This window comes from Cebus imitator, unplaced genomic scaffold (assembly GCF_001604975.1).
Source record: "Cebus imitator isolate Cc_AM_T3 unplaced genomic scaffold, Cebus_imitator-1.0 Scaffold39, whole genome shotgun sequence".
NCBI classification, from domain to species: domain Eukaryota; kingdom Metazoa; phylum Chordata; class Mammalia; order Primates; family Cebidae; genus Cebus; species Cebus imitator.
In genome coordinates, this window is record NW_016107354.1 from 8,284,988 (window position 1) to 8,304,846 (window position 19,859).

The window sequence follows — 19,859 nt, forward strand, 5'->3', positions numbered from 1 at the left end:
GTTTGGGTCAACGATGGACTGCATATAAGACACTGGTCCTATAAGATTATAATACTATATTTTTACTGTAACTTTTCTATGTTTAGATACATAAATACCATTGTGTTGCAACTGCCTATGATATGCAGTACAGTAACATCTGCTATAGGCTGTAGCCTAGGAGCAATAGACTATGCCATAGAACCTAGGTGTGTGGTAGGATTTATCATCTAGGTTTGTGTCAGTGTACTCAATGATGAAATCGTCTAATAATGCATTTCTCAGGCCACATCTCTATCACTACAAAATGCATGACTGTACGCTGTTGCCCTTTGTTCTTTTCCTGTTGACAAATGTGAACTATACTGCAATATATTCTGATTTTGTATATTTTAAAAAAGAAAACCATCTTAAATAAATTTGGGGCTCTGTTTACTCTAAAAGAATTTTGACAACAATAGTATATACTTCGTCCAGCCATACGAAACTATACAAGATTTGATAATGGAGTCTTTGTCAGTTTTGATCAATGTATTTACTCTTTCATATGAAGTTAAAACTATAAAGTTTTAGCTCCAGACATTTTTCTCCCCACTGAAGCCATTTAAAAACTAACTTTAATTTTGGTAATGTGTGGACAGAAATAGGGGACGCTGAGATGAGAAGAAATCGTGCCCTAGGTTTGGAAGAGGACTTTGGGTTCATGTCTGTATTGTTCAGGAAATGCAGAACTGATTTCCCCTCTGCTACTTCCCACCTCTCTTCACCAGGTTCCTAATGTTTCAAAGCCTTGGAAGGGAGTAAAATTTACAAAGTCTCAGCTACAAAATTCAGTTCCTTGCCTTCAGAGCTAAGGGTCTCTATTGAACTAAAGACCACATTAAATAACATTTTACTCATCTATAAAAGAAAGGGACAGTGGACAGTCCAGAGTATAGTTTTGTAAAATATGTTCCTGAAATTATAAAGAGACACTATGGGGGCAAGGAGTTTCAGCAGTTAAATAACTTTAGAATGTATTGCACAATATATTCTCTCTCGTGTTGGTGATATACAACACGTTAGCATATTAACGGCTCCGAGAAATCTTCATGCAATGAAACTCAATTTTGTTTAATCCATATGTTGCTCAAACTTAACTACAGAATTCTGCCTCTGTCCCCAGCACAACTAAGGCTCTACAGAACAGACCTTGAGAAATGGACTCAACTTTATTTTTAACATCCCCTCCTAGGTCTAAATTAGCATGGTTCTATGTCAGAGGTTTTTTAATTTTTTTGACACAGGGTCTTCCTCTGTTGCCCAGGCTGGAGTGCAGTGGCGTAATCTTGGCTCACTGCAACCTCTGCCTCCTGAGCTCAAGTAATCCTCTCACCTCAGCCTCTTGGGTAGCTGGGACTACAGACACACCAGGCTAACTTTTTAAATTTTTTTGTTGAGATGAGGTTTCAGCATATTGCCTAGGCTGGTCTCAACCTCCTGGGCTCAGTGGTCCGCCCGCCTCAGCCTCCCAGAGTGCTGGAATTATAGGAATGAGCCATGCGTCCACCTAGAGTTTTTTTTTTTTTTTTTTTTTTTAGACAGAGTCTCACCTGTCACCCAGGCTGGAGTGCAGTGGCACAATCTCAGCTCATTGCAATCTCTGCCGCCCAGGGTCAAGCGACTCTCCTGCCTCAGCCTCCCAAGTAGCTGGGATTACAGATGCCCGCCACCACACTTGGCTAATTTTTGTATTTTCAGTAGAAACAGCGTTTTACCACGTTGGCCAGACTGGTCGTGACCTCCTGACCTCGTGATCCACCCACTTCAGCCTCCCAAAGTGCTGGGATTACAGGCGTGAGCCACCATGCCCAGCCAAGTATTTCTGTTTAACTTAAAAAACTAAAGAAATATAAAACTTTTTTTTTTTTTTGAAACAGGGTCTCCCTGTGTGGCCCAGGCTGGAGTGTGGTGATGTGATTTCAGCTCACTGCAAACTCCACCTCCTGGGTTCAAGCGATTCTCCTGCCTCCGCCTCCCAAGTAGCTGGGATTATAGGCAGGTGCCACTATGCCCGGCTAATTTTTGTATTTCTAGTACAGATGGGGTTTCACAATGTTAGTCAGGCTGGTCTCGAACTCCTGACCTCAAGTGATCCGCCTGCCTCGGCCTCCCAAAGTTCTGGGATTACAGGCGTGAACCACCGTGCCCGGCCAAAACGTTTTTATTAGATCTTATAATTTGCTATCCTCCAACAGTTTTATTAAGTGGTGGTGCAATCCTACAATTGAAAAACGCACAAGCCTCAAAACAAAATGGAAAAAATTACAATCATTAACAAAGAGAGTAAACTCCAAGTATAGGAATTGCTATTTTTATTGCATAAACTCACCATATGAATCCAAAACAGGTTTGAGATCTTTGTATAGAGTAATAACATTGACAGTTTCACGTACAGTTAGGTCTCTGTATTTGTACTGAAAAGCAAAATTGCATAAGAATTTAGTTTAAAACCAATGCATATATTTTATTGCTAGATGAATTTTCTTAAAACCTTTTCCACCAATCGTTAACATTAAGGAAAGCCTGAAAGAACCTAAAAAGCCCACAATGCTACTATCTCACTAAAATAATCACTATTCCCTTAATATCAGTAAACATCTATAGTTTCAAGTCATGTTTTTTACGTTTTCAGTTTGAATCAGGATCCAAATAAAGTCCATACATTGCATTTGTTAAAATGTCTGTTAAGTTCCTTTTAATTTATATTTTTTAACTCATCATTTATGGCTTTTTAAAGATATAATTCACACATTTAAAGGGTACATAGTTCAATGGTTTTTAGTACATTCAGAGTCGTGCGACCACCACCATAATCAATTTGAGAACATTTTCACCATCCCTAAACAGAAATTCATACCCTTTAGCAATCACCCCCCAATTTTACTTGTCCCCAGCCTTCATCTTGGACAACCAAGGATTTACTTTCTGTCCCTATAAATTTGCTTATTCATACAATATATGATCTTTCACGACTAAATTCTTTCACTTAGTAGGTTTTCAAGATTAACCATGTTATAGCATTTATCTGTATTTCACTCCTTTTATTTATTTATTTTTTTTGGAGACAAGGTCTCACTCTGTTACCCAGGCTGAAGTACAGTGGCATAATGATAGCTTACTGCAACCTCAAACTCCCAGGCTCAAGTGATCCTACTGCCTCAGCCTCCCAAGTACGTAGAATTACAGGCGTGTGCATCATGCTCAGCTAATTTATTTTTATTTTTGTAAAGACAGGGTCTTGCTATGTTGCCCAGGCTGGTCTCCAACTCCTGGCCTCAAGCAATCCTCCTGCCTCAGCCTCCCAAAGTGCTGGGATTTATAGGCATCTATGGTCCACTTCTTACTGCACATTTATCTACTGTTCAGCTACAAATACAAATACTTAACTGATGGGCACATCCCCATTTTTGCTCCTTAAAATTTATTAGTTAAAGAAATCTGTTCATTTGTCCTATAGAGGTATGGAATTTGTTAACTGTATCCCTTTAGTATAAGATAAATGTTTCTGTGATTCAGTTGGATCTAGAGGTTATTATCTTGATGATTAAAAAATTGCCTTTAATTTTTTTTCCTCTTCTAAGATCACTTCATAGAGGATGTTTTTCATCATGGAGCACAATATATCTGAGTATCTCTGTGATGTTAGCAACCACTAATGCTCAATGTCTAGAGACCTAGTCTCTTCAAATCCACTCCAATTAGGCTTCTAAACTCAGCACTTCACTAAACTTGTTCATTAAGGTCACCAATAACTGCCACATGATATGCAATGACTGATTCTATCTTCATTTTTCTTCATCTATTAGCAGTATTTGACCAAGCTGATTCGGCAACATTTGACCAAAATGATTCCTTCCTTTTTTTTTTTTTTTTTGAGATAGGTTTCACTCTGTTGCCCAGGGCAGAGTGTAGTAGTGCTATCATGGCTCACTTCAGCCTCAACATCCTGGGTTCAAGTGATACTCCCACCACAGCCTCCCGAGTAGTTGGGACTACAGGCATGTGCCATCACACCTGGCTAAATTTTAGATTTTTCATAGAAATGAGATCTCACTATGTAGCCCACTCAGGATGGTCTCAAACTCCTGGGCTCAAGTGATCCTCTCACCTCAGCCTTCCAAAGTGTTGGTGTTACAGGCGTGAGCCATCATGCCCAGCCCCCTTCCTCTTAAAACATGTTCTTCATTTGATTTCCAGGACATCAGCTGTTCTCCTGCACTGTGTCTGTGTCTTCTCAGCCTCTTTGCTGCTTTGTTCTCTTATCCTAACCAATTATTATTGAGTGCAGGCTCAGTCCTTGGTCCTCTTCTCTATCTAAACTCATTCCTTTGATCACCCTCGTGGTTGAAAATATAATTTATATGTTGAAAACCCTCAAATTAAAATTTTTCAATCTTAGCCTCTTCTCTGAACTCCAGAAAACATGTATACAATTAACAATTTGACATTTCCCCTTGAATATCTAATGAATGTCAAATTGGAACATGATCAAAGCTGAACTCCTTATCTTCCCCCCAAATTTACTTCTCCAATGTCATCCGTGTGTGTGTGTGTGTGTGTGTGTGTGTGTGTGTGTATCCTTCCAGGTGCTCAGGACAAAAACTTTGACATTATCCTTGATGCCCTCTCTTTTCTTCACATCCACAGGAAATCTGTCAAAATATCCTGCTAGCTTTACCTTCAAAATATATCTAGAATCTCCACAGCTACAGTCCTGGTCTAAGCCACCAGCACCTCTCACCTAGATTACTGCAACAGCCTCTTTATGGTGTCTCTGCCTCCATCCTTAACCCCCTGCAGTCTAGTCTCAACATAGCAGCTATAGTAATGTTAAAAGCTGAAACAGAGCAATGGCTTTTCATCACACTCCAAGTAAATGCCAAGGTCCTTACCATGGCCTACAAGGCCCTCTAAATCTCCTATACCATTGATGCTCTATGTCTAGACCCATACCACCACTTCCTCCCTTGCTTACTCCAGTCTAACCACCCTACCCTCCTTTGTTGTTCCTCTATCATGCATGACAAACTTCTGTCTCAGAGCCTTTGCACTTGTTTTTCCTTATTTCTGAAATGTTCTTACCCCAAATTATTCCATGGTGGTTTTCTTTTTGAGTCAGGATCTCACTCTGTCACCCAGGCTCGAGTACAGTGGTGTGATCATAGCTCACTGCAACCTCAAACTCCTAGGCTCAAGTAATCCTCCTATATCAGCCTCCCAAGCAGCTGGGATTAGAGGTACATACCAAGCTAGCTAATTTTTTTATATTTTTAGTAGAGAAGAGACAAGATCATACTATGTTGCCCAGGCTGGTCTGGAACTCCTGGCCTCAATACGATCCTCTAGCTACAGTCTTCCAAAATGCTTGGGGCTCAGAGGTGTGAGCCCCGTGTCAAGCACACAGTTTCCTACCTCTGTCAGGTGAGCTCAAATAGTTTTTTTCAGAAAGACCTCCCTTTACTATCATATATAAAATCGACTCATCCCAATTCCAGACCCTAGCACTCCCCGTTTCTCTTTCCTGCTTTATTTTCTCTAAAGCATCTATTGCTTTCCAACATACTACTTAAGGTATTGAGTTGTTTATTGCTTTAAGAATTTAAATTCCAGAAGCATATTGTCCGATTGTTCACTGTTGTATCCCTAGAACCTAAAACCTTATGAGGGATATAGCAACTTTTATTTTGTTATTTTATTATTATTATTATTTTGAGATGGAGTCTCACTCTGTCACCCAGGCTGGAGTGCAGTGGCATGATCTTGGCTCACTGCAAGCTCTGCCTCCCAGGTTCAGGCAATTCTCCTTCCTAAGCCTCCTGAGTAGCTGGGATCATAGGTTCGCGCCACCACGTCTGGCTAATTTTGTATTTTTAGTAGAGATGGGGTTTCACCTGTTGGCCAGTGTGGTCTCAAACTCCTGACCGCAAGTGATCTGCTCGCCTCAGCCTCCCACAGTGCTGGGATTACAGGCATGAGCCACTGCACCTGTCCAATTCTATTACTGTTTACATTTTTTTTTTTTTTGGACAGGATCTCACTCTGTCATAGCTCACTATAACCTCATAACTTAACCTGGGCTTAAGTGATCCTGCTGCTTCTGCTTCCCAATTAGCTAAGGCTACAGGTGCATGCCACCAAGTCTGGCTGATTGTTAAATCTTTGGTACAGACAGAGTCTAGCTCTGTTGCCCAGGCTGATCTAGAACTCCTGGCCTCAAGGGATCCTCCTACCTCTACTTCCCAAAGCATTGGAATTACAGGCATGAGCCACCACACCAGGCTCACAGTTTTCTTCTACTCATTTAGCAGTGACTGCACCTTTAGAAATGCTATAAACTATGTAAAAATATAAGTGGTTGTATGTATGAAACATCTAAAGTGGAAAGTTATTTCTGTAAAGCAAGAAGGACTAATTTAGTATAAATATATCTCCGTTAATTGCAAAAATAATAATACAGAAGGGTGATGAAAGTTACGTTTAAGAGCGAGGTGGCTCACGCTTGTAATTCCAGCACTTTGGGAGGCCAAGGTGGGCAGATCACAAGGTCAGGAGTTTGAGACTATCCTGGCTAACACGGCGAAACCCCGTCTCTACCAAAAATACAAAATATTAGCCAGGTGGCACTAGATTGTAGTCCCAGTACTCGGGAGGCTCAGGCAGGAGAATTGTTTGAACCTGGGAGGTGGAGGTTGCAGTGAGCCAAGGTTGCGCCACTGCACTACAGCCTGGGCAACAGAGAGAGACTCCATCCCCCCCCCCAAAAAAAAAAAGTAAGTTATGTTTACGTTGGGAGCTAAGATAATGTACAAAGGAAAAAAAGATCTTCTGTAATATATATATAAAAAATATAAGGCAGGTGGCCAGAGTACCATGATGGATGAGAGTCAACAATCAGATAAAGATAACAATCAGATAAATCAGAAAACAATGACCTTCACCCTAGCCATGTGTACAGACCACACCAGCTGAAAGGAAAACATTTCAAGCCCTTCTTTAGGAGGAAGGAGCCCCACAACTGCTTCTATTTTTTTACTTTCTATTCTTACCTGTCTAAAATTCATAGGTTGGACAGAAAATTCATAGGATGCTCAGAACCGTCATAATCACATACAGGAGTCTCAGTTTTTCAGATATTAAGTCAAGGACCAACAGACAGTTAGGATGCCCTCTCCCACCTCTTGCCTATATCTGATTTTATTTTTAGAGTAATCAGAGGTTGGGTGGAGGGGGAGGCAGGTAGAGGTATAAAATATCTCTGAACACACCTTGCCTTTGTCTTTAATGGCAGGTTTCTCTAGGGGAAGCTTAGGAGACTTAGAATATCAAAAATAAGCTCATATTTGAATATTCTTCCTCTTTATATGAATATACATACATTAAGGAATACATCTTAAAATGACTATGCTATCAATTTAAAGATCAAAAAATGTCATGGAGGCCAGGCGTGGTGGCTCATGCCTGTAACCCTAGCACTTTGGGAGGCTGAGGTGGGTGGATCACTGAGGTCTGGAGTTTGAGACCAGCCTGGCCAACATGGTGAAACCCCATCTCCACTAAAAATACAATGAGGCCGGGCACGGTGGCTCACACCAGTAATCCCAGCACTTTGGGAGGACAAGACAAGCGACTGCCTGAGATCAGGAGTTTGAGACCAGTCTGGCCAACATGGTGAAACCCTGTCTCTACTAAAAATACAAAAAAATTAGCCGGGCGTGGTTAAGTGCACCTGTAATCCCAGCTACTTGGGAGGCTGAGGAATCGCTTGAACCTGGGAGGCGGAGGTTGCAGTGGGCCGAGATCGCGCCACTGCACTCCAATCTGGGTGACAGAGCAAGACTCTCAAAAAAAAATTAATTGAACAGATGCTATTCAGTTACACACTATATAAAACAATATACCTTTTTTTTTTTCCTTAAGTGATATAACATAGATCTTTACCTGGGTCCCAATCTTCTACGGCTTCCCACAACCTCCTCTATAACTAAGGATAACTAGTTTATCAAAACAAAACCAAGAAGCCTCGAATATATGATTACACAACTAAGGTACGCTTTATTTTGAAAACTGTCACTTTCTCTTTAGAGGTTATTTGTTCTTCAATCAAGAACTATGGGGGCGATTTAACTGGAAAAGGTCTGTTTTTTAAAAAGTTTTATGCATAGTGGTGTGTTTTACTAAAAACTGAAACCACTTAAATCGCTAATTGCTACCGTTCTTGCTTTGACAAACTATCCAAAGCTAACACGTTGAACTGGTTAAGACTCAACTCTCAATCATTTTACATGGTTTTGGCAAATTACAACAAAACATAACAAAAGCCATTCCACTCTGGTGTGAGGTGCCACGTTTGAAGTAATTATATAAATAAATCATGGCTTTAAAATACAAAATGCTTAATTGCTTTAAAAAAAAAACCAAAAAACAAAAAACTATACCTGACCTGTGAAGACCACAAATTAAGCTCAAACAAATACGAGTTATAAGAAGCATACACTTAATAGCAGTTACTCTTAGCAAATTTCTGAAATGGTAATGGTATTTATTTCACCTGGGGAAGTAAGGGATTGGTATTTTGGCTTCTCTGGACTTTTCTGGAGCATACAAAACTGAAACGGCCACAGTCCCTGCCGGCCGACAAGAAAAGGCGAAGACTGGAGGATCCCTAGTAGAGGGCTGCCTCAGGTCTAGAACTAAGTATGATCCCTTCTTTGTGTTATAAAAACTAAGACGAAAAACTACACTGCCCCACAGACAGCTCCCAACTCCGGGGAAGAGAGAAGGGCGGGTGGGCGGCAGGTGTCAGGCGGCCTCTGCTCTGCGCCTTTGTTGAATGTCGCCGCCCCCCACCCTCCCTGCTTCCGTACGGGGATTCCCGCACCAGGCGACAGGCGCCTCGGGGCTGGGGGCCAAGAAGGTGGCTAAGGACCGCACCCGGGCTTCCGGCCCGTCTGGGAGGCTTGCTTGGCTGGACGGACTGGGCAGGGAGCGGAAGGGAGAGGTGGGACCGTCGCAGCCTTACCTTGGACACCATCTTCTTGAGCTGGCTCTCCGACACCGCCATGACGGTCGCCTCGCGACTCCAGTCCCCGCAGGCAGAGGGTCAGCCGCTGCTGGGTTGCCCCAGGCCGCCCCACAGAAGCCCACACCCCCCGACCCAGCCTCAAACAACAGGAAGTCGGTACCAAGACAGCACTTCCGTTTCCTCTACGTCACTTCCGGGACGCCATCCTGAGAGCAAGGGTGGACACAGTGTGGGATTGAGGGAGGCCTGGCGGACTGGTTCCAACCAACCAGCCTCTTCGAATGCAAGATTCAGCCGGACGAATCGGGTCCCAAAGATGAGGGCAAGACTGTTCTGAGGGTCGAAACTCTGTTTCAGGATAAGATTGGCAGGTATTTCAGAGTCGATTTAAGGAACCTAGTGACGGCAGGGGAAGAAGTACAAAGGGTTTGCCAGTTAGCGTTAATGATTGATTCATCAAGTGGGAGGACTCTGCACTGGCAGGCAGAACTGTTCCGCCACTGACTTGCCCTTGTGATAATGGCAGGCTAGTGCATTTCTAGCTCAGGCATAAGTTTTTCCCAACTCTAAAATGATACACTCGCATTAGATGATGACCAGTGTTCCTCTGATTATCTAGTGATTTTTTTTTTTTTTTAAGCTTAAACGTCCTTTATACTACGTTGGCAAGGGTAAAGTGTAGAGCCTTTGTTTCACAAGATGCCAGACAGTAATTTCTTCGCCGGGAAACCGTTCCCTAAGTCAGAATTTCTCCTCTGTACCCAGACATAAATGACAACACAGGCTGTATTCTACCTGGTGCTGTATTTGTGTACTTGTTAACCGTCAAAATCAAAGCCCTCGAAGGCAGGCTTACTTCAGATCTTAATTGCCTTGCACAATGCAAGAGTAAGTACTTCCATCTTAATTGAATTTCTACTTCCCATAAAAATTCTTCATGGTGCCTTAATTTAGTCATTATTACACCTCACCGCCAGTTTTGTAAGCATAGCGTCATTTAAGGTGTTGAAAAGTTTGAGTTTGATGATGAGATGTTTGACAGGATGATTTTAGTATATCCCTAATGATTACAAGGCTGTAGTATTGATTCCCTTCAAATCTGGCATCTAAGTAAAGGTCACATTCACAAGAAGGGCTTAACTGAAAGCATGTAGAAGCATCATTATAAACTGTTGCTAACACATGCAAATAAAGGCTATTCCAGTAGGTATTTTCTTTTTCTTTTTCTTTTTTTTTTCTGAGATAGAGTCTCACTGCGTTGCCCAGGCTGGAGTGCAGTAGCGCCATCTCAGCTCACTGCAACCTCCGCCTGTTTTTCAATAACACCTTAGTTAAGTATACAACTCCAGTCAAACGAAACTAGAAGTCAGTCTGTTATTCCATTTTACTTGCTGTTTTATGTCATTTAAAAGCAATGTGGTTTTCAAACTTTTTAAAGCCACAGCTTAACCAGGAGTCCCTTTAATAAGAGCAACTGTACCTTTGTGAATTGGAGGAATGCCACATAATATATATTTTTATATATTTTATAAATATAAATTTATAAATATGAAAATAATGTGTGTATGTATATATGTGTGTGTGTGTATATATATATATATATATATATATATATATATATACAGTTTGTTTGAGGTGGAGTTTTGCTCTTGCTTGCCCACCCTGGAGCGCAGTGGCGTGATCTCAGCTCACTGCACCTCTGCCTCCCAGGTTCAAGCGATTCTCGTACCTCAGCCTCATGGGTAGCTGGGATTACAGGTGCCCACCACCAAGGCCAGCAAATTTTTTGTATTTTTAGTAGAGACAGGGATTTCACTGTGTTGGCCAGGCTGGCCTTGAACTCCTGACCTCAGGTTATCCGCCTACCTCACCCTCCCAAAGTGCTGGGATACAGCTGTGAGCCACTGCACCCGGCCTATTTATATATTTTTTGAGACATGGCCTCATTCTGTTGCTGAGATTGCAGTGCAGTGGCGAGAACATGGCCCACTGCAGCCTTGACCTCCCTGGCTCAAGTGATCCTCCTATATAGCTGGGACCACAGGCATGTGTCACCATCCCCAGGGAATTTTTAAATTTTTTGTAAAGATGAGGCCTCACTTTGTTGCCCAGGCTGGCCTCAGAACCCCTGGGCTCAGGTGATCTCCCACGTTAGCCTCCCAAAGTGCTGGGATTACAGGTGTGAGCCACTGTGCCCAGCAATATATTGTTTAAAAAGCTTTCTTGCTGCATATTTACTATCAGTCTTTTGCAGTCTTTCAGGGTCAACACTGTACCCCAATATAAAGTGTTAACTTCTTACCTATTTCACTGGAACCATGGTAGATTGAATGTGTGTGGGGAAAACGTTTTTGTGGTTTTGGAAATATGCAAAATGTTACTTTTTTGATACGAAGGTAATAGTAGTTGAAATGCTTTTGAAAGTTGCTTGCCAGGTGCAGTGGCTCACGCCTGTAATAGCACTTTTGGGAGGCCTAGGTGGGCAGATGATGAGGTCAAGGGATCAAAGACCATCCTGGTCAACATGGTAAAACCCTGTCTCTACTAAAAATACAAAAATTAGCTGGGCGTGGTAGCACCATGCCTGTAATCCCAGCTACTCAGGAGGCTGAGGCAGGAGAATCCCTTGAACCAGGGAGTCTGAAGTTGCAGAGAGCTGAGACTGTGCCACTGCAATCCAGCCTAGTGACAGAGCGAGACTCTGTCTCAAAAAAAAAAAAAAAGTTGCTTGCCATTTCAACACTAAAGATGAGTTTTTTTTCCACTCATTAGGCATTTTGATTTCTATCCTCACATATATTAATGGAGAATTTTAAATCCCCAATTATCACAGTTGAAAACACAAGCTGGTGGTGCACCTGTAGTCCCAGCTACTCCGAAGGCTAAGGCAGGAGGATTATTTAAGTCCAAGAGTTCGAGTCCAGCCTGGGCAACATAGACCCTGGCTCAAAACCAAAAAGACTTAAAAAGTTTTCTTGCTAAAAATAAAAGTTTGAAAACAATTGATAAAATCTAGTCTCTTCATTTTACACAAAATAACTAAATATCCTGGGTGCTGTATGAATTATATGAAAAAATCTTTCCCCTTAATCTGAATGTTTCCTTTCACTTAATAAATGAAGCATCACCTGGTGATTTTAAAATCAGTTTATTTTATTCATTGTTCTTAATATTTAAGGAAGGTATTATAAATTGGAAAAATAAAAATGTACCTTCTGCTACATTAAAAAAGCATTTTTATCCCAAGCCCACTAAAAATTGTAACAAGCTCTGCATGATTTTGTAAAAATAAAAACATGAAAGTTAACAGAAGCATTTAGAATGTCAAATTATCACAACATCTTAGGGAGGTGGTGGTGGTGGTGGTGGTATTACTTCTTGACTGGGATTTACAACATGATTACTAATACAGTTAACACTCAAGGAAATATCTGATACAGAGAATTACTTCTACATTGTCACCTTCCAGAGGGCAAAGACTATATTATTCATCTTTGAATAGTCAAATTCTAACACAGTATTCGGAATAACAGTAAGTGTTAAATAAGCATTTGTTGTATTGATATGTTTCTTTTATAATTAATAAGTTCTTGGTAATTTATTATACAATATTTTCTGGTTATTGTTCAAAAGTATATTAGGAATTATCTAACTAATTAGATATCAAATATTAGAAAGGCTAGTTTCAAAAACACGAGAAATAGTTTTTAGTTTTACTTTCCTATTTCATACAAAAGGACAGTAACAATACACTGTTAGGGTAACATGAAATAATTTACGTGTATATGGAAATTACATAGAACTAAATGCTTATCCCTTCAAATGGCCAAGGTTTTTATCCAATTAACTCTGGGGGGACTCTTTCCAAGCCTATTGAATACTTTTCTGCTTTCCTAAACATGGGGATACTGAATATAATTTCACCTTTTTTTAATGACTAAAGTTCATCATTCTAAGCATTCCTTATTACACTAAAACAGCATTAGTTTACCAATTTCCTCTTTATGTAGGATGTGTCTGCCCTTATAAACCCTCCTATCTCCATCTGGATTCACCTATTATATGCTTGCTTTATTTATTTATTTTTTTTAAGAGACAGGGTCTTACTCTGTTGCCTAGAGTGCAGTCCAGTGGCATATCATAGCTCACTGGAATCTTGAACTTCTGGGCTGAAGCGATCCTCCTGTCTCAGCCTCCTGAGTAGCTGAAACTACAGGTACTTATGACCACACCTGGCTAATTTTTAAAAATTTTATTAGAGACACAGTGTCACTATGTTACCCAGGCTGGTCTCAGACTCCTGGGCTCAAGCAGTCCTCCCACCTCGGCCTCCCAAAGTGCTAGGATTACAGGCATGAGACACTGCACCCAGCCTTGCTATATGCTGTCAAAGCACCTTGGAATTCTTCACAGTACTTATTACACTTGTAATTGTACATTTATGTGAGATTTTATTACTATATATTCCATACTAAATTGTATAGACCATGAGGGCTGGTAGGTAGACCAGGCCTATTCACCATTAATGGCTGGTGTACAGCAGGTTCCTAATAAATACTAGCTGAATGACTAAATAAATAAATAACTACCTCAGTGCATAAACCCCTCTGCAATTTGCTGAGGAAATCTGGGAATCCAGGGATTCAGTCTTCCTAAAAACTATGTTTGTTTTTTAAAAAAGCAAGCCTTACATGAGAATGAAAGTAATCCTTTCATGGTATATAGGACCCCAAAGTTAGGGTCTTTTGATAACTATTTTGGCTGTTAAGCATTTCCCCCCTTTTAGTGCCTAGAAAAAGTAGAGATTATATGGATAAGTGCCCCTTAATAGCCATGGACTTTTTGAGCACTAAACCTCAATTTCCTTTTATAAAATGATGATGGTAATAGTCCCTACTCTGGTGGGTTGTTGTGAGGATTCAGTAAAATAATGAAGTGCTTATCACACTGCCTGGTATGTACGAAGTGTTGATGTTAAGTGTTACTATTAGGTGTATGTCATAACAGTAATAATGAGCTATCTTTCACATAAGAAAATATTGCTCTTGATCCATCACCAAAGTGTGTGTACTCTGAACTGTGTCATCAGGAGAGGTTAAAGGATTTGCTCAGAACAAATAATGGCGAGAATCCATTTGACCTCTCCCTATTATGATCAATGTTTTTAATGAAAATCTCATATTATGGCTTTAAAGCAAGCTGCTTGGCTTTCATTCATAATGTTTCCACTAAAAATTCACATTTGACTATGGTTCTACTAATATCACAATTAGTTTATGAGATGTTGGAGATCTTATATATTCCAGGAAGAAGTTATGGAAAATTTCATAAAGGAAGTCCCACTGGAAATTAAAGTATAATTTTAATGCGTATATTTTTAACATTCACTTTCCCTTTTACGATTTTATTTTTCATTTATTTATTTATTTTCACTCTTGTTGCCCAGGCTGGATGCAATGGCATGATCTTGGCTCACTGCAACCTCTGCCTTCCGGGTTCAAGTGATTCTGCTTCAGTCTCCCTTGTAGCTGGGATTACAGGCATGTGCTACCACACACAGCTAATGTTGTATTTTTAGTAGAGATGGAGTTTCTCCATGTTGGTCAGGCTGGTCTGAACTCGACCTCAGGTGATCCACCCACCTCAGCCTTCCAAAGTGCTGGGATTACAGGCATAAGCTACTGCACCCGGCCCCCTTTTACTATTTTAAAGTGCATATAAAATTCTTTTCCATTTTTTAGTAGCTAATGAATTTGAAGAAGGGAAATACAATGCTTTACCATTACTACCGACAGCATTTTACACAAGAAACATTAGTAACTTAAGCTGTGGATCCTGTGATACACAGGATGTACACCTGACACAGATTTTGTAAATACATACCGGGCCTTGAACTTTATATAAAAGTTTTTTTTAATCATAAAAGTCAAAGGGCGACTTACTTTTAAAGATGTATTACTTATAAAATAGTCCCAAAGTGTCAATTGTGCTTTCAGTTTGGGATATATGAACTAAAATGATACACACTGGAGATGAATGTTTACCCCTGCTATAGATTTAAAGAACAGAATAGACATCTCAAGAATGCCAAATAAAATTAATTTTTCCCTTCCTTATCTAACTCCTTAAAGATTTAAATCACAAAGCTAAACAAGAAACCCTCACTTTAACCAAGCTGTTTGTAAGGATAAGTAGCAGGATACAGAAATTCTCAAACCTATAAATATATAGGTAAAATTAAATGACTTTTCCTTTCAGGTGGAAGTCCAGCCTCTCAAATTGCATTTGAGAATCAAAGTTTTAACTGTTGTTGGAGACCATGGATTGAGGATGCACTGCTTTGGAGTTTCTCAGTAACTGTATCTTCTTTCAATGTAGTTTTGATTTCAGATACTCCACTGGTTCCCAGGATGCAAGGCAAACTTAAAAACACTTCACTATTTATATCATAATATCCCTGAAATGAGAAAAATAGGGATTATAATAGAACTAAATCACTGCAAAGAAGGTAATACAAAAATGCATGCTTTCTTGCTTTCTTAGTTCTAGGACAAAGTGATACAAGTTGGACTTAAAAAATTTTTTTTGTTCATTTGTTTTGGTTTATTTTTATTTTTAATTTTTAGAAGTCCAGACCCCACAATTAATTGCTCACTGATTTTATAAACTCAAGTTATCATTTCAGATAATTTTTGAGAGATGGAAGCAACTTGATCAGATACCCCTTTTGTAGAGAAGTAAGCTAGCCCCCCTGCAATATAAAAGTAAAAAGATAGTTAAGAATGGATTTCCTGGAGGGGCATGGGATGGTCTCTAGGCACAGTCAAATTACAATAGCTTCTTTAAAAAAAAATTACTGGTACCATCATGGTGTGTATTTATGTCGTACATGTGATATTTTGATGTATGCATACAATGTGTAATGATCAAATCAGGGTAATTGGGCTATCTATCACTTCAAACATTTATCATTTATTTGTATTGAAAACATTCCAAATGGTCTCTTCTAGCTATTTTTTCTTTTCTTTTTTGAGATGAGGTTTCTCTATATTGCTCAAGCTGGTCTTGAACTCCTAAGCTAAAGCGGTCCTCCCCCTCGGCTTCCCAAAGTGCTGGGATTACAGGCGTGAGCCACGACACCTGGCCTCTTCTAGCTATTGTGAAATGTACAATAAGGCCAGATGAGGTGGCTCATGCCTGTAATCCCAGCACTTTGGGAGGCCAAGGTGGGCGAATCACGAGGTCAGCAGATCGAGACCATCCTGGCCAACATGGTGAAACCTTGTTTCTACTAAAAATACAAAAATTAGCTGGGCATGATGGCATGCGCCTATAGTCCCAGCTACTTGGGAGGCTGAGGCAGGAGAATAGCTTGAACCCAGGAGACAGAGATTGCAGTGAGCTGAGATCATGCCACTGCACTCCAGCCTGGTGACAGGGCAAGACTCCGTCTCAAAAAAGAAAAAAAAATACAATAAATTATTAATAATCACACTCACCCTACTATGCTATTGAAAACTAGAATTTATTCCATCTATCTATTTTTATACCCATTAACCAACCGCTTTTCATTCTATCTCCCAACCCCAGCCTCTGGTTAACAAACATTCTACTCCCTACCTCCACGAAATCAACTTTTTTTTTTAAAGCTCCCTCATGAGTGAGAATATGTAATATCTGTCTTTCTGGCACATAAGTCTGGGGTGACCTGGCTGGCTGAGATGATAAATGACAATCAGAAGAAATTTACGGATATATAAACACTATTTAGGGGTTGCCAAAAATTACATGAGGGTGAGAGGGCAACCTGATAAAAGTCCAGACCTTTTTTGTTTGTTTTTGAGAACAAGTCTCATTATGTAGGCTGGAGTGCAGTCCTGAGATCTTGGCTCACTGCAATCTCTGCCTCCTGCCTCAGCCTTCTAAGTAGCTGGGATTATAGGCACACGCCAATACACCCGGCTAATTTTTGTATTTTTAATAGAGATGGAGTTTCACCATGTTAGCCAGGCTGGTCTCAAACTCCTGACCTCAAGTGATCTGCCTGCCTCACCCTCCCAAAGTGCTGGGATTACAGGCATGAGCCATTGCACCCGGCCAAGATTTTATTTTTGGAGACAGGGTTTTACTGTGTTATCCATGCTGGAGTACAGTGACGTGATCACGGCTTACTGCAGCCTCAACCTCCCAGGCTCGAGAGATCCTCCCACCTCAGCCTACTGAGTGGCTTTCACATACCTGGTGAATTTTTGTTTTTGTTTTTGTAAAGATGAGATCTCACTACGTTGCCCATGCTGACAGACTTCTCATAGCTAAGCAGGATAGGGCTTAAATTAAACTGCTTTCTCCTACCTGTTACTCTAAAAGCTGGTGACACCGAAGACACCTGGGTTAGAGTATGAACAATGATTTTGCTGGTTTTGTATTAATAATATCTAAGTTTAAAATATAATGAGAGAGTAAGAATAGCAATTACCTTTGCTAAAGTTGATACAGAATGCACTTTCTTCTTATTGTTTACAATACTGTCAACCATGTCAGCTACTGATAGTCCAACAGACCAGGATCTTTGACCTTTTACTCTTAGCAGTTCCATGGCTCTAGGTTATAAAAACACTTGATCTCAGAAAATCTACAAAATATGCACATTTAGTTTTACATTCTGGTTAAGGTATTAATTAGATGTTTCTGTGACAGAAACAAGAGTTATTCAGCAATTGTTAGGGAAGCCTGTAGATGATCTAATGTTTATTTAAACTTTTCTTAAGATGTCAGATAGGCAGTTCCAAGAAAATACAAATGGCCTAGTAACATAAAAAATGCTCACTGCCATTGACATTTAACCATGAACTAAAGCAATAAATACCAATTTGCCTATCGATAACTGGCAAAAACGTAAAAGACTGATAACTAATTTGGAAAAACTATAAACAGGCATTCCCATAACTGCTATTGAGAATGTAAAGTGATCTAACCTTTTAGGAAGAAGATTTGGGAACATCTGATCTAGAAATTCCTCTTCTAGGCATTTGTCTTACAGTAATATGCTCAAGTGTGCAAAAATATACATAATAAGCATGTCTGCCATATTCGGAAACAACTCATCAAAAGAGGACTGGTTAAATAAATCACTACCAAATATAGTACCATGTAGCTTTTGAGAAGAATAAAGTGGATTTTACATGTACAATATGCAAAAATGTCTGAGATTTATCATTAGGGAAACAAATCAAGTTGCAAGATAGTATGAATAGCATAAATCTATTATTATTATTATTATTATTATTATTATACATTTGTGGAAGCATTGAAAAAAATTTTTTCTTTTTAGAGATAGGGTCTCTATGTTGCCCAGGCTGGTCTCAAACTCCTGGGCTTCAGTGATCCTCCCTTTTCAGCCTCCTGAGTAGAAAAAAATTTTTTTTGGCATGTGGACACTAAATTGTTAACAATGATTATCGCTGAAAGATGGAATTATCTTAGCTTTTTAATTTCTTTTAATACTTTATAGATACCTGCAGTATTTGAAGTTTTATAATAAGCATACATTCTTTTATAAATGGTAAAAATATATAAACTCTTAAATTTCTTCCTTTTAAAAAGTATGAATGCAGAATTGTGTAATCAGATTAGAATGAATTATATCATACATTAGTCTCAATAAGAAAGAGAAAAGAGAACACTTTTTCTAGTTGTTATATTCTAAAAGTCATAAGCTGACGGCTTGGAAAACTAAAAATCAATGCCTCCCAAGCTTCAGGAAAATGTTATTATATGACAGTGAAACAACAAATGGCATGAAAATAAATTCTGTGTAGAGTTCAGCCTATGGGGTACAGAGCCCTGGAAGGCCTCTGGTTAAAAGTAAAAGATACAAGGATCTGCATGTTATGCTTTTTTTTTTTTTTTGGCCTGAACATATAATATGGCTTATCCATTCATATTAGACTAATTTCCAGATCTATATATGTGTGATTAATAGATATTCATTTTTAAGTGGTATGGACAAATTATCTTCTACATTAAGAAAATTGTTAATATCCTCAGATGCTTAGATAATAGAAGAGTAAATCACTGTCTACAAATAAAGAACATACGTTACCCTTTAAATGTCAACTATGTTATCTGAAAAAGCTTGCAAAGCACTCTTAGATCTACCTTCAGATATCAAAGAATATAAAACACTGCTCCTTTATACTTTTGGATTTTTTTTGTCCATACTAGTTAGTTTTGTTTCCAGAAGCCTGGTAAGTACATACTGTATAAAGAGCTGTTAGCTAGGAAGTACATGATTTTTCGTTGGATAAATGCAAATTTCTAGTCGGTGTTACCTGTTGGACAGCTGCACTTGGTAGGTATGACTCATGACTTCTTCTTGGCCACTCCAGGTGAGCACTAAAAATTAGATGAAGAATTAATTATATTTTGCCAATGACTCTCTTTGGATTAAGATGTGATAACTATTTTACAGTCAAGGGTACTTGTGTTAATATTTATATAGAAGTTTTCTCATTTCTAGCAAGTTACATTTTTTCCACTGATGGCAATACCACTGGCCCAAGGTGAGGAAAACTGAACTACAAAAAACATAATCCCCAAAGTCTACTTGCAGGCTCCTTACCTGTTCTGTCTCATCGATAACAGTTCTGCAAGGGTCATTTTACTAAGCAGAAATCTGCAAGCACTTGACATTTGTTCTGCTGAGAAAGGCACTGAAACTGATTTCACCAGGTAAGGAATAATTTGATCACCTATTTTGGGCTAGAGTTTCTACAGCTGTTACAGAGGCAGAATTCTGTTTCCTTTTTTTTTTTTT

At 39.5% G+C, this 19,859-nt stretch overlaps 2 protein-coding genes across 10 annotated transcripts in view; both read right to left on the bottom strand.

Annotated features, from left to right (window-relative positions):
* Window positions 1-10,159, bottom strand: part of TSG101 (tumor susceptibility 101) — a 57,226-nt gene extending 47,067 nt beyond the window's left edge. Inside the window, exons 1-2 of the mRNA XM_017525872.1 lie at window positions 9,041-10,159; window positions 2,351-2,435 (exon numbers count right to left, since the gene is read on the bottom strand). Of these exons, the coding sequence (XP_017381361.1) occupies window positions 2,351-2,435; window positions 9,041-9,082 (127 nt within the window). The 5' untranslated portion in view covers window positions 9,083-10,159. The remainder of the gene's footprint in view (window positions 1-2,350; window positions 2,436-9,040) is intronic.
* A 4,624-nt stretch (window positions 10,160-14,783) lies between these two features.
* UEVLD (UEV and lactate/malate dehyrogenase domains) overlaps window positions 14,784-19,859 on the bottom strand; it is a 60,983-nt gene continuing 55,907 nt past the window's right edge. For 6 of the 9 annotated variants that reach the window (XR_001824280.2, XM_017525867.2, XM_037737539.1 and 3 more), the window contains 3 exons: window positions 19,375-19,438; window positions 17,520-17,643; window positions 14,916-15,500 (listed from right to left, as the gene is read on the bottom strand). Coding sequence is in view for 8 of the 9 variants with exons in the window: in XM_017525867.2 (XP_017381356.1) it covers window positions 15,336-15,500; window positions 17,520-17,643; window positions 19,375-19,438 (353 nt within the window). In the remaining variant the exon portion in view is untranslated. Of the gene's footprint in view, window positions 15,501-17,519; window positions 17,644-19,374; window positions 19,439-19,859 lie in introns of all 9 variants that reach the window. The other 3 variants (XM_037737536.1, XM_037737537.1, XM_037737538.1) reach the window with 2 other exon arrangements.